Source organism: Nuphar pumila, chromosome 15, assembly GCF_984573655.1.
Source record: "Nuphar pumila chromosome 15, dmNupPumi1.hap1.1, whole genome shotgun sequence".
Classification (NCBI taxonomy): domain Eukaryota; kingdom Viridiplantae; phylum Streptophyta; class Magnoliopsida; order Nymphaeales; family Nymphaeaceae; genus Nuphar; species Nuphar pumila.
This window is the reverse complement of record NC_143263.1, coordinates 28,218,874-28,230,856: the sequence shown is the minus strand read 5'-3', so window position 1 is coordinate 28,230,856 and position 11,983 is coordinate 28,218,874. Positions and strand designations below refer to the sequence as shown.

General features: G+C 37.9%; 1 protein-coding gene across 2 annotated transcripts; it reads right to left on the bottom strand.

Annotated features, from left to right (window-relative positions):
* Positions 1-3,275: 3,275 nt before the first annotated feature.
* On the bottom strand, positions 3,276-11,983 carry LOC149814939 (mitochondrial carrier protein CoAc2-like). Of its 2 annotated transcripts, none has more exons than XM_089989822.1 (7): positions 11,687-11,983; positions 7,910-7,995; positions 7,489-7,696; positions 6,638-6,770; positions 3,871-4,055; positions 3,657-3,785; positions 3,276-3,574 (listed from the first exon to the last, which is right to left on the bottom strand). In XM_089989822.1, the coding sequence occupies exons 1-7, from the start codon at positions 11,840-11,842 to the stop codon at positions 3,440-3,442; spliced, it is 1,032 nt and encodes a 343-aa protein (XP_089845948.1). In that variant the 5' UTR covers positions 11,843-11,983; the 3' UTR covers positions 3,276-3,439. The 2 variants fall into 2 exon arrangements, with proteins under 2 accessions (XP_089845948.1, XP_089845950.1); XM_089989824.1 differs by having other exon boundaries at positions 3,345-3,574; positions 3,657-3,769.

Below are 11,983 nucleotides of genomic sequence, written 5' to 3'. Positions count from 1 at the left end.
TGGTTTTATGCAAATTGTGAAACCTTTCCAATAAGGGTTTTATCGCCAAACAACATCTTGAATGAGAAAGGGCATTTGGAATCGCTTTGGTGATAGGGAGTAGTCACCATTTGTACACTTATTATGTGTGGCTATATTCAGTAAAACTGGGAGCCTATGCACATAACAGCGCAATGGCAATGTAAAATGCATAAGCAAGGTCCAATGAGTGAAACCACACATCGGGCTAAGTAAATTCTGAAAAGCAAGAGTCTTGGCACTGTTCGGCATGATGATAAGGTAAAATGCATAAGCAAAGTCTATATATATTGCGGAAAGCAGGAGCCTTGGCACTATACGGCGCAACAACAAGACAAAATGTGTAAGAAATATATATATAGTAAATAGCGAATTAGTCGCAAGGATACGTGCGTGAACACCGAAGCAAGCTTGTGATGCCCTAGAGGGTGTAATCCAAAGACTAAGACTCTATGACAGTTAGTTCACCATAAATATCGAGCTTTAGTCACAAGGCTACACGCATGGACACCGAAGCAAGCTTGTGGTGCCCTAGAGGGTGTGAACCAAGGACTAAGACCAAATATTATTTTAGAAAGGTGTACGGAAAGGAAATTTCTACCATATATGATAGTTTTTTTATCAAATAACTTGAGAGAGAGGGATCAACGTGCAAACCTACCAAAAATCGGTGGCGGTAGCTCAAATTAGCATTTTCGATATGATCACAACCAAGAGTGTCTCTTACAGAACTCGATGGAGTGGTGAAACGATGAGGTTTAGACATAGTTTAAGTCCAACTGGGTTCGAACTTACCTCAAGTGGGCTATGTTAGGTCAGATGGGTTGGACCTAGTCAAGAAAATGGTAGAGGAGGTCAAGCAGGCAGGGCTAAGGGGTCTTGTCCCAACTCAGTTTGGTTTAGGTCAGATGAGTTCAAGCTCACCTCAAGTAGGCTCAGTCTAGGTCAATTGGGTTTGACCTAAGCTAAGACCAAAATAAAAGAAGAGATAAATAGACTAACCTAGTAGGTCAAGTTGACTTGACCTAATTGGACTCAACCTAGGCTAAGCAGGTTCAAGCTCACTACAAGTGAGCTTGGTCTAGGCTAGAACCAAAAGAGAGGAGAGAGAGGCTAGAGAGAGAAAATATATAGAGAGAGAGGGGAGAACGATTTTCTAAGAGAGGTCTCGTCCTATTTATAGAAAAAAAAGTGGATCTTGGATCCATATGTGGTCTAGTTGAGATCCAAATAGCCCACCTGATCCAATATCCAAACTTAAAAGCAAAGTAACTAAATGTCATTCATGTCCCTGTGGAGCCCACTTGGTATTTTTATGAGATATTTATGTGGGGCCCATAAGATATTTTTGTAAGGCCCAACAAATATTTTTGTGGGGCTCGTGTATTTTGGGGTTTCGTTGATATTTTTTGTGAAAAAATATGAGTATACCATTTTCTTCATCTCGATGAGACGAAGCAGATTGACTTTGCGAAATCTCTTAATTTTGTCCAAGGAGAGAGTTATGGCTCTTTGACTGTTTGAACATATATCTATGAGGATATATATGTCTTAAGTATAATTGGCTCGATCAAATTTGTTTGTTTCGCATTCCGGGTCAATATGATAATTTTACATAAAATACCTTTTAGTTTTATTCAGAATTTTTACTGAAAAATTACGGGTCTTACGGGAACAACCGAACAATATATCTTCTAGAGGGTGTTTCTCCCCAACTACTCATCAGATCAATGTAATCATGATTCTGTTAGAAAGCCAACATCTCGATCTGTCTCTATCATTTTATTGTTTTTCTAAATTTTTTATGCAAGTAGCTAAAAAATATCATAGAATAATAGGGATAGGTCAACCACGCATGTTCATCTCCTATTTTAGAAACGCTTTCAAAACTCTATCTCAACATCCGTTTATCATTTTCTAGTGAATCATATGTTTTTGAAAATGTATTTTTGTCTAGTTTTTTGTTTTTTTATGTGTTTTTTTATGTGTTTTTTTCAGAATCCTTTATTTTCTAAGTCAAAAATCAATGAAAAAGTCTATCACAGATCTTGAAAATTTGCATATTTAAAAGAAAATCTGCATATTTTGAAGAAAAATCGCATATTTGAGAAGAAAATTGCATATTTAGGAAAAAATTTGCATATTTAGGAAAAAATTTGCATATTTAGGAGGAAATTTGCATTCACCAAAAAAATTGCATATTCGCATATTTGATAGAAAATTCACATATTTGAGAAGAAATTCACATATATTAGAGAAAAATCGCATATTTTTGAGAAAATTGGCATATTTGGGAGAAAATTCGCTTATGCGAAGGGTAAAAAAGTCCTTTTAAAGCTGCAAATTTGTGAATTTGAACATAGGGATTTCAAAAATTGTAGGGAATTTCGGTAAACATGTCATTTTTGTTGTACAATACAGTTATTTTCTGAAAAGATCATACCACAACTACTTGGCCAACTTTTCATCATAAAAGACATGACAGGCAGGCATCCCACAGCAGTCGAATATACAGCTGGACAATCGGGCCTCAACATTAATGAATTCCATATTCAGTTTGGAATAAAAATGTATTTTGGAGAAACAAGGGATGATACAATGATCAAAGATGCCATTGCTGCAGCAAATGGTAACAATCTTGCACAGTTGTTTTCATCAGTGTAAGGTGATGGCAGAACATCAACCACGAGAAGACAAGTTAAATGTGAACTGCTGCTGTCTATCAAAAAGTAGAAATTACTTATGAAAAGTGGCATTGAGAATGAATAGAAGCTAAGTTGGACAAAGAAATAAATAAAAGCTTTGGAATACTTTTTTCTAATTTAGTATTAACAGTAGCAGTCTTTGAACCATTGTCTAACAAACTTGTCAAAAAAGTAGCAAAGACCGAAGATCATCAGGAGAAGTGAGAAGAGGCAGAGAAAAGTAAATGAATTCTGAGAAAACAAAAAGACCAGCACTAGACTTATAGGAGTTAGTGCCAAAATTAAACACACTTGCAATGAGAATTTCAACACAAATTCTTTTTTTATTAACTGTAAATATACATCTTACACATTTAGGTTAAATCCACAGGGACATATCATTGCATATGCCTCCACTTCATAAATTCAAAAGTATTTTTAATATTATTTAGGCTTTCAGTAATACATTATAGGAAATCATCTTTTTTTTAAAGAATAAATTAGTCACTACTTAGAATGGTTTACAACATAAAGAAAAAAGCATATGGATTGTATTGTTACCTCAATCTAGTATTAACTGTGAAAAATTAAGCTTGATTATTTCATATATTTTCACGGTCAATATGATGTACAGAACATGAATTGGAATATACAGAAAGAATGGAAATTCTAATCAGCTTAGAAAGCTAAATCTCTGCAGATTCCTGCCTGGAAAATTGACAGTTTCCGATGCAGTATCAATGCAAAGATGAGGCATGAGCTTTTATTCTTTGTAAGGCTACTTCAGCAGCCATTTCATCTCTAGGTGGAACTTTCAGCCATGATTTCATGGCATCATACACCGTAAACCCAATTGCTACAGATGGAACCACCTGAAGGGGAAAAAAGAGTATATTTTCAACACAGCCAGGTCCAAGAGATCTTGCTAACAAGTTTAGATTAACTCTCACTAACCTTTAAGTAATTGATGCTCAGCCCTGAAAATAATTGCTTCCATCCTTGCTTTTGAACAATTGCAACCAAGCTTTCCGTAGTTCCCTTAACCTCCCTTCCATTGTCAGATAAAACTGCTAATTTTTGTACCTGTAAGCATAATTTGTACTATAAACTGCTATCCAAACCAGCTATCACCCCCGTATCTATTAATCCTGACGAAGACGAGCTTTACCTGCATTTGTCTCCTGACAACATCAAGTGGGTATGTTATTGTTTGCCCCAGTAGCCCAGCAACGGATCCACAAATGAAATTGACAAATATATCTTTTCTGTGATCCTTGGGAACGTGTCTCTTCATCTCCTCATAGAAGTAGAATTTCAGGCCAGCATATGGGAAGATTCCGTAGAGTGATGGGGCTGAATATGTGAATTATGTTTAGTTTAAGGAATAACAACAAAGTACGTTACTAAAATAGATCTGGAAACTACAAGATTTTAGTAACTACCTATCTCATGCATTTAATATTCAAGTATTTTGGTTTTAGATGCTTGAACATTCAGTGACATGCAGTTGCAGCTAACACCCACAGAGAAGACTGACTTTTCATAGAATCAACTCTATCAAACATTAGAGCAGTACAAAATTCAATGTCTGTGCCTAACTCAGCAGTTCCAGAACTACCTGATTCAAGGAGTGTGAATTACAAGTATGTGGTGTAGTTATTACTTGAAGGACTGGCAGACTGATGGTGTTTGAAAACAAAGACAAACAAAATTGAGATGGTGCAAATCACTTGCTTGTACTCAATGCTATTGTGTTGCATGGTCAATGCACAACACGCATGCACGAAACATTAGTTTTCCCCTATTATACTAAAAGAGAATATTCTTAAATAGTTTTTTTTATTTTTCAAGTGCTCAAAATTTCAACAGGAGAAAAGTTGCCAAAATTGCATTTTCAGAATTAATTTCCAAGGCAATTGAATGATAAGCCGCAAATAGCTTTTATTGTTATTATTTTAGTCATAAATTCTAATTCTAAAAAAGGTAAAGTTTTCAAGCAAATGCTTACTGGAATTTTGAAACAGGCCAAGTTCATGGTAAACCTGACTATATAGACAAGTAACGAAGTCACGAAACATTAATTTTCCCCTATTGTACTAAAAGAGAATATTCCTAAACAGGCTTTTTTCACAAGTACTCAAAAAATCAACAGGAGAAAAGGTGCCAAAATTGCATTTTCAGCACTAATTTCCAAGGTAATTGAATGATAAGCCGCAAATAGCTTTTAATGATACTATTTTACAGTCATAAGTTCTAATTCTAAAAAAGGTTAAGTTTTCAAGCAAATGCTCACTGGAATTTCGAAAGAGGCCAAGTTCACTGTAAATCCAACTATATAGACAAGTAACAAAGTCAATTTCAATAGATGCCTAACCCAGGCACTGTCTTAAAATAATTTATAGCCTGAAAAAGGTAAAGGTTAAGAATGATGAATGGAGTTATTGATTCTAAAATTTGAACTGACCAACATGATAGCGTTTAGAAAGCACAAGAAGCCATGAATTTAGACTAATGGTGTTGAACCCAGTAAACAGCCCTTCGTTTTTCTCGGTTTCCCCTTTTGATAGGCAATATGGGGGATAACCTCCTGGTGGAAGTGCCTGATTCAAGCTCATTCATATATTAAATGAGCTAAAAGCTTATAACTGCACTTCTAGAGGCTAACCTCCTGCTGAAAGTGCCTGATTCAAGCTCATTGATTTACTTAATGAGCTAAGCTCAGGCTTAAAAGTGGACTCCTTTCTCAAGAAAGCCATGCTCAAGCTTGTAAGAGGTCTCGAATTTCATCTAAAGCTAGCATAAGAACTGCACAAATCCACATTTGATAGCCTTTCCACAGATAAACTCGTGTATGTGCATGTGTTATTCAACATTTTTTTCTCTTCAAAAGAGAGCACTCAAGCACAGTGGTAGGGTACTTCGTGTTCTATTCAGAAGGCCATGTGTTAAAACACCAATCTCTTTCCCCTAGTATAAAAAGAAAATTATTGGGAATTTCTTCTTGCTCTTGGCCCTTCAAGCTTGACTCAATCTTTGAGCTTAGCTCAAATAACTTTTCAGGCTTAGCTCAGCTCATGTTGATCCCTGTGCTTAAATGCAGTTCAACGATTATGCAATCCTGCATAGCTTGAGAGAGAAACAATAGAATAACTTGTTCTCTAAAGAATCTTATTGTGCACTCATGAATATGCTAGCTGCAAGCATAAGCAGTAATTAGTTTTGTCCCATAGAGATATCTAGGGTACATTTTTTCTAACTTTCAAGATAAATAAGTGGGCGGGCCCATGCCATGTTATATATGTATCAATATGCCTGTGAGAAATATGAGATATGTAGGCCAACTAGAAAAGCATTGATACAATTACAAACCATTTCTGAACATAACCTTGGAGAATGATCTGAAAACCTCAACACTGTCATGCAAACTAGTTTCGGTTCTACCATTAAACAAGTTCCATTTTAGATTATAAACTTGTATATATTGTTCACCTAATATGGATTTCTTTTTTCCTGGATTGTGGATAGTGGGAAGGTGAGTGGGCTGCAAAATGCTGCTCTTAGCGACTTAACTGTTAATTAGCAAATGAAGAATCTCTCTCTCTCTCTCTCTCTCTCTCTCTCTCTCTCTCTATATATATATATATATATATATATATATATATATATATTTATTTATTTATTTATTTATTTTAGATCTTTTATTCTTTTATATGGGTGGTGGGTGGGTGGGTGGGTGTTGCTACTCTGCAAAAAGACTATGATAAGATTCAATAGAAAATTAATTTGACAAACTATAATAAGGGAAAGCATTTCAAATGGGCATAGAGATTATCCAAGTTTGTAAGAAAAAATATTAGAGATGAACCAAAAATTTGCATTTTAACAATGATAAAACCTCAATCAAGCCAACAAAAAGGATCCAAAACTACGCATACCTGCTCCACGATAAAGGCCCCTCAGGCCACTGTCTCTATAAATCTTCACAATGCTGTGAGAGATTCCTCTATAAATCGGCTCAGAAGAAGAAGACCCTACAGAGTTCAACAGACCAGTGCCTGAGGGTATCACCTGGATACAAATGATAAATAAGAGCTCAGGGCAGTCACTAGACACCAATAATTACCATATTAATTTCTAAGGCACTAAGTTTGTGCTGATTTTGTAAGTAATGATCAACGATCCACATAAGGCATGTCAAAATCATTTGGTAGACTGGAACCCAGCAACTAATATGAAAAAAAATCCCATGATGCACTGAATTTATCATAATTTTAACAGAAAAATAATTAGTGTGCAGAAATACAAGGTTCATTTACTCGTGTAAAATTGAACAGGAATGAAATCAAAGCATGGGTAAGTAACGCTGTAACCAACATATCATGATAAGATTCCAAACAACAACTAAAATGTAATAGTCATGCAGAACGTATCCTGATAAGTTTCCAATCAACAACTAAAATTTAATAGTCATGCAGTCTAGAATTACCAATGCACACACTATTTTACTCCCATATGCGACTGATTAAACACTTGCAGTGCACAAAGCTTGGCCACAGAGCTCATTTTTCCAAATTCTCTTGGAAAAAAAAGGAAAAATTGAGATATTAATTTGAAAATTCAAAGAACAAATGGAAAGCCAACAAAAGAGACGGAAACGTTAATCCATCTAGTAATAAAAAAATACCAAGACAATCTATCTACTATCTTATATCAATTTTCCATCCAAAAGCATTTCAGAATTGCATAGAAAACGTAGTCCACGATAGCTAAAGGCAACTTTGAGCACCTGATATGCCAACTTCGTCCGAACCAGATCAAGAGGGTAGGTGAAAAGAACAGCAGTTCCACCAGCAAGCGATCCAGCCACCAGGTCAAGAACTGGACCTCTTCTGACATCAGGAAAACCTTCGATAATCCATCGTCGATACTGCTCATATGTCATATAGTGCAGAGCAGCATATGGCACAATCCTTGCAACACTAGCCCCATTCCCTCTGAGAAAAGACAATGGCAATAGAAATTTACAGAGAAAAAGAAAAATTAGCAATTGACTATAAAACAAGCAACATAAATTTGATGTACCAACTAAAAGCAACAAACAGTACAGGCCTCGTATCTAGATTTATTCTCCTTCTAGCTTATTCTTCTTCAAAAATACAGACTTTCGGGAGACTTTATTAAGATCAAGTAATGACACAAAAGCACACCTATAGAAACCAAGAACTCCGTCTGTCGCCAAAATCTTTCTAAATGATGCTCGCAAGCCTAAACCACGGAAGTCATCTCTGCTTGTCTGCAAGGACCACAATTACGTCCAAATTATAAGAACAATTTATCATTATTGAACCAATAGTCATTACTTTACCAACCCCGTATGTCAAGTTTCTTTTCTCTTCCTTTATGATAAAAGACATTTCAAACAAAGAATAAAGAAAAAAACATAATCTCTTGAGAATAAAATATCGAACTTCTAATTGATGAGGAAACCTTGGAGGGGGCCAAATGTTATCGTTGGTAAGTTATGAACTGTGTCACCTTAGATCCTAGAGATGACAATTCAACCATTTATTGTTTGGATTAACTGGACTCTTAATTTCAGAATTGGGAACTCTGATCCAGCTCAAGATTCAGGAGATTGGCTCCATATCTGTTTTTTTGTTTTCTGTTTGTTTTTTCCTTGTCTTCACTGTGGCAGGTGGCCAATGAGATACTCGGCCTGAGATGGGTCAGTTGAAACAGCTAATCGGGCTAGTTCTGTCTGGGAAAAGAAGTATTTCAATCAACCCGACTGGTTGCCTATGGGATCGGATGGTAAATGAACCAAATAGAGGGTGTTCAAGCTTGGCTTATTTTTGTGACGAGCTGAGTTCAAGCTCATGGCGAGCCTGAGTTAAACACTCCAGGTTCGATCTGGCTCATTAGCAAAAAAACCATTTTTTATAATTGAAAGTAATAAAAATTGGACTCCAAACCTGCTGAACTAAATGCTCAAACTGACACGTACACAAAATAAATGCACTTTTTAACGTCTAAGCAATATGATTTGGCTCTAAACTTATTACTTTCGAGTCAAACACTTCAACCATCTATGCTTTATTATGTAAGATATACGTAAAATACATGTTACGTTACTAGTTAACGAGCTTATATGAGCCGAGCCGCCAAACACTTGTCCTTGGTGTTCGGCTTGCTGAACCTACTTCACAAATTCGAGCGAGCCCTTCACAAGTCAAGCCACATGTGATTCATCTTGTTCCCAGCGTTACATGTAAAGCTAATGTATATGTTGGATCCTTATCAGATTTAAGTCACTCTGGTTTGAACCATATCCATATGATGGACGCTCGTTTAGATACTGCATGGCATTTTTTTCCTGTTTTTTCTGATACCAGATTAATCCCATGAAATATGTCGCATTGACACGCTATTTAGAGGGCGTGTCATGGGTGACACAAGTCGAACACACTGACAACTTTCACACGTATTGGTGTTTATTTTAAATTTTTATTGTTTTTTCTTGGGCAAAAAAATATTTTTTAATTTGTGCTGAGCCATAGTTACAGGAAGCGCCTTCCCAAGGGAACAAACATGCTTCCCAAGCAAGAAGCGCCACTCTTCTCTTATGTGGGAAGCATGCTTTCCTCTCTCATTCCTTTCACTTCTCACTCGTTTCTCTCTTGTTCCTTTTAGTTTGTCCCTTGTTTTTCTTTTGTTTTTTTTATTTTTCATTGTTTTTTGGATTCTTCTCATTTCCCACTCATTTCTCCCTTGTTTTCCTTCACGTTTACATTTTTGTTTCCCATATGCTCCCACAATCACTTCTAAACGAATCTTGCTTCATACTACCTTTTAGCACTCCCCGCTTGCTCTTAACGCATCGCTTCCTGTATTCATTTCGCTTATTGGTAACTATTAGGTTTGCAAACCTTGATGGGGTTTGGCGTAGTGGGGTGGAGTCCATCAGATGGACGGTCGAGGTTTGATTCCTATGAGCATCACTCAAGCCAACATCCAAAATAGGCCTAGGTCCTGGGGGGTGAGGATCCTAGCCTCGGAGTTTTATGCCATTGGACAAATGACTATAGGTATGGCAGGCTGAGCCAACGCAACCAAGTCTTTGAACCCAAACTTAGTTTATTCGGATGATAAATAAGAAAAAAAACTATTAGGTTTGCAAATGGTTCAGATTAGGGGTGGCAATCGGGTCGGGTTGGCGGGTTGGCAGGTCAGCATACCTCAACACGAACCTGACGCATTTATTAAACGGGTCGGTTGTGGCAAACACGAACCCAACCCATTTATTAAACGGGTAACCTGACACGACACGGTTAACCCGTTTAATAAACAGGTCGTGTCGGGTAAACGGGTTGGCGGGTTAGCGAGCGGGTTGGCAGGTCGGGTTCGAGTAAACGTCTTGGCAGGCGGGTTGGTAGGTCGGGTTTGGGTAAACAGGTAAACGGGTTGGCGGGTGGGTCGGGGGTCAGGTTTGGGTAAACCAGTTGACCCGCCCGCTTACCCGTTTATTAAACGAGTCAGCCGGGTTGGCAGGTTGGCATACCCCTAACACGAACCCGACCCGTTTACGACACGAACCCGTTTAAGCCAAACCCCAGCAGGTAGTGTCAGATTTTGCCGCCCGATGAGGCTTTAGCAAATTTTGGTTTTTCCAGATCTAACTCCCCAATGTATTTTCTGAAAATCTGAACCCTTTGCATTCCTAGTAACTATGACCTAAACAAGTCGGCCGCTAGTGACTCGGCCCATGCGCAGTAAAAGAGTTCATTCAAACTCATAAAATAAGCCCGACAGGCTTAATATGAACAATAGGTATAGGCTCGGCTCAAATCGTATAAGCATATTAAGAAATACATTTTAGATATATACTTTACATGTATTTTTTTGTAATCCTATTTCTTTCAACTATAAAATAACGTATTTTTTTTTATAAACAAGCCAGCTCAAGCTCAGCTCGTTTAACTCGAGCTCATTGTAAGCTTGAGCTCGGCTTGGCTCACCACGGGAATGAACCAACATTTCAAGCTCGTCTTGTTCAGCTCCTTTACCGGCCCTAGATCTGACCATCTAGCTGTCTCATTAAAAAAAAAAAAGTGGTTCAACATCAATATTCCATGCACCACCAGAGTCCAACATATCCATCATGAAAAGAAAATAGCGACCCAACACTGATATGCCGCATAGTACCGGATCAAACACGTTAAAAAAAAGGCGAATCAAATCTGAATGGGTCCTTGGACAAGGATTTGGCCGAACTTGTTCAACTTCAACCAGAATCTGTAACCGTACCATCTTACATGGACGTTGATTTGGGTCAAAACTCCTAACCCATAATCTTTTGGATCAAGTCCAACCCGTTTTTAGTCTAGCAGCTCTTCGCAGTTCTTTCTTAATTCCGACTGCAGCCGCCCGCCTGAAGGGCAATTTCGTCATTTTGAAATTCATAATTTTCTTCTGCTGTCGTCTACACTGCCTACGACAAAATCTTCCTAATTTCTAATGTTATTCACTAAAAGGGAAAAATTAATGCCAAATTAAACAATATTTGTATATTTTTTCATGTCTTCCACAAAGTAAACGAAAAATATATCGTATATTTTATAATCCAAGAGAAAACAACAAACGATGAACAAAGAAAAGAAATGAAAAATTAAATTAAATAAATATTAGGATCATTTTGAAGAGCGTTAGGATGAAAGAGAATCCGAGGCGCACCTGTCTCCAGGGGCATTTTCGTCAATTTCTACACATCGCATTGCAAAAAAATTGTTTCTTTTGCATTTTTGGTCCGTATTACTTAAATATTTCCGTGATTTCAAAAGTCAAGGAAAGAATCGGGGAGGAGAATTCAATCAAAAGAGAAAAAAGAGAAGGATAATTTCTCAAATTTCGGGACGCGAAAAAGGGGAAAGGAAAGAGGAAGAGAAAAAAACCAAAGGAATAGAAAATCCGGCGGTGCTCCGGCTGACCTGGAAGAGGATCTTGACGCGTTCGAGCGGGGCGACGGCCGTCTTGGCGATCCCTCCGGCGACTCCTCCGGCCACAAGCTCCTTCGCGAACACCGGAAGCCTCTCCAGGAGCCCGTACGGGAGCCCTCCGCCCTCCTCCGCCATCCTATCGGCCATCAACGGACGGCCGGCGATCGCCACCCTGCGGGACGTCTCTTGCAGAGGGGAGGGAGGCCCCCGGCACGTGCAAGAACCAGGATCACACGTGCGAGCGCATGGTTTCCCTCTCTCGTTCCTTTCTCTCGACCATAGAGAGAG

Bases quoted from the DNA above. Each gene is read 5' to 3' on its own strand.
- LOC149814939 (XM_089989822.1), bottom strand. From the start codon at position 11,842: ATGGCCGATAGGATGGCGGAGGAGGGCGGAGGGCTCCCGTACGGGCTC. The intron at 7,697-7,909 runs GTGTGCTTTTGT...GTCTTTTCTCAG, and splicing joins GGAGTTCTTGGTTTCTATAG to AGGGAATGGGGCTAGTGTTG. The intron at 3,786-3,870 runs GTAAAGCTCGTC...TTATGCTTACAG, and splicing joins TTGTCAGGAGACAAATGCAG to GTACAAAAATTAGCAGTTTT.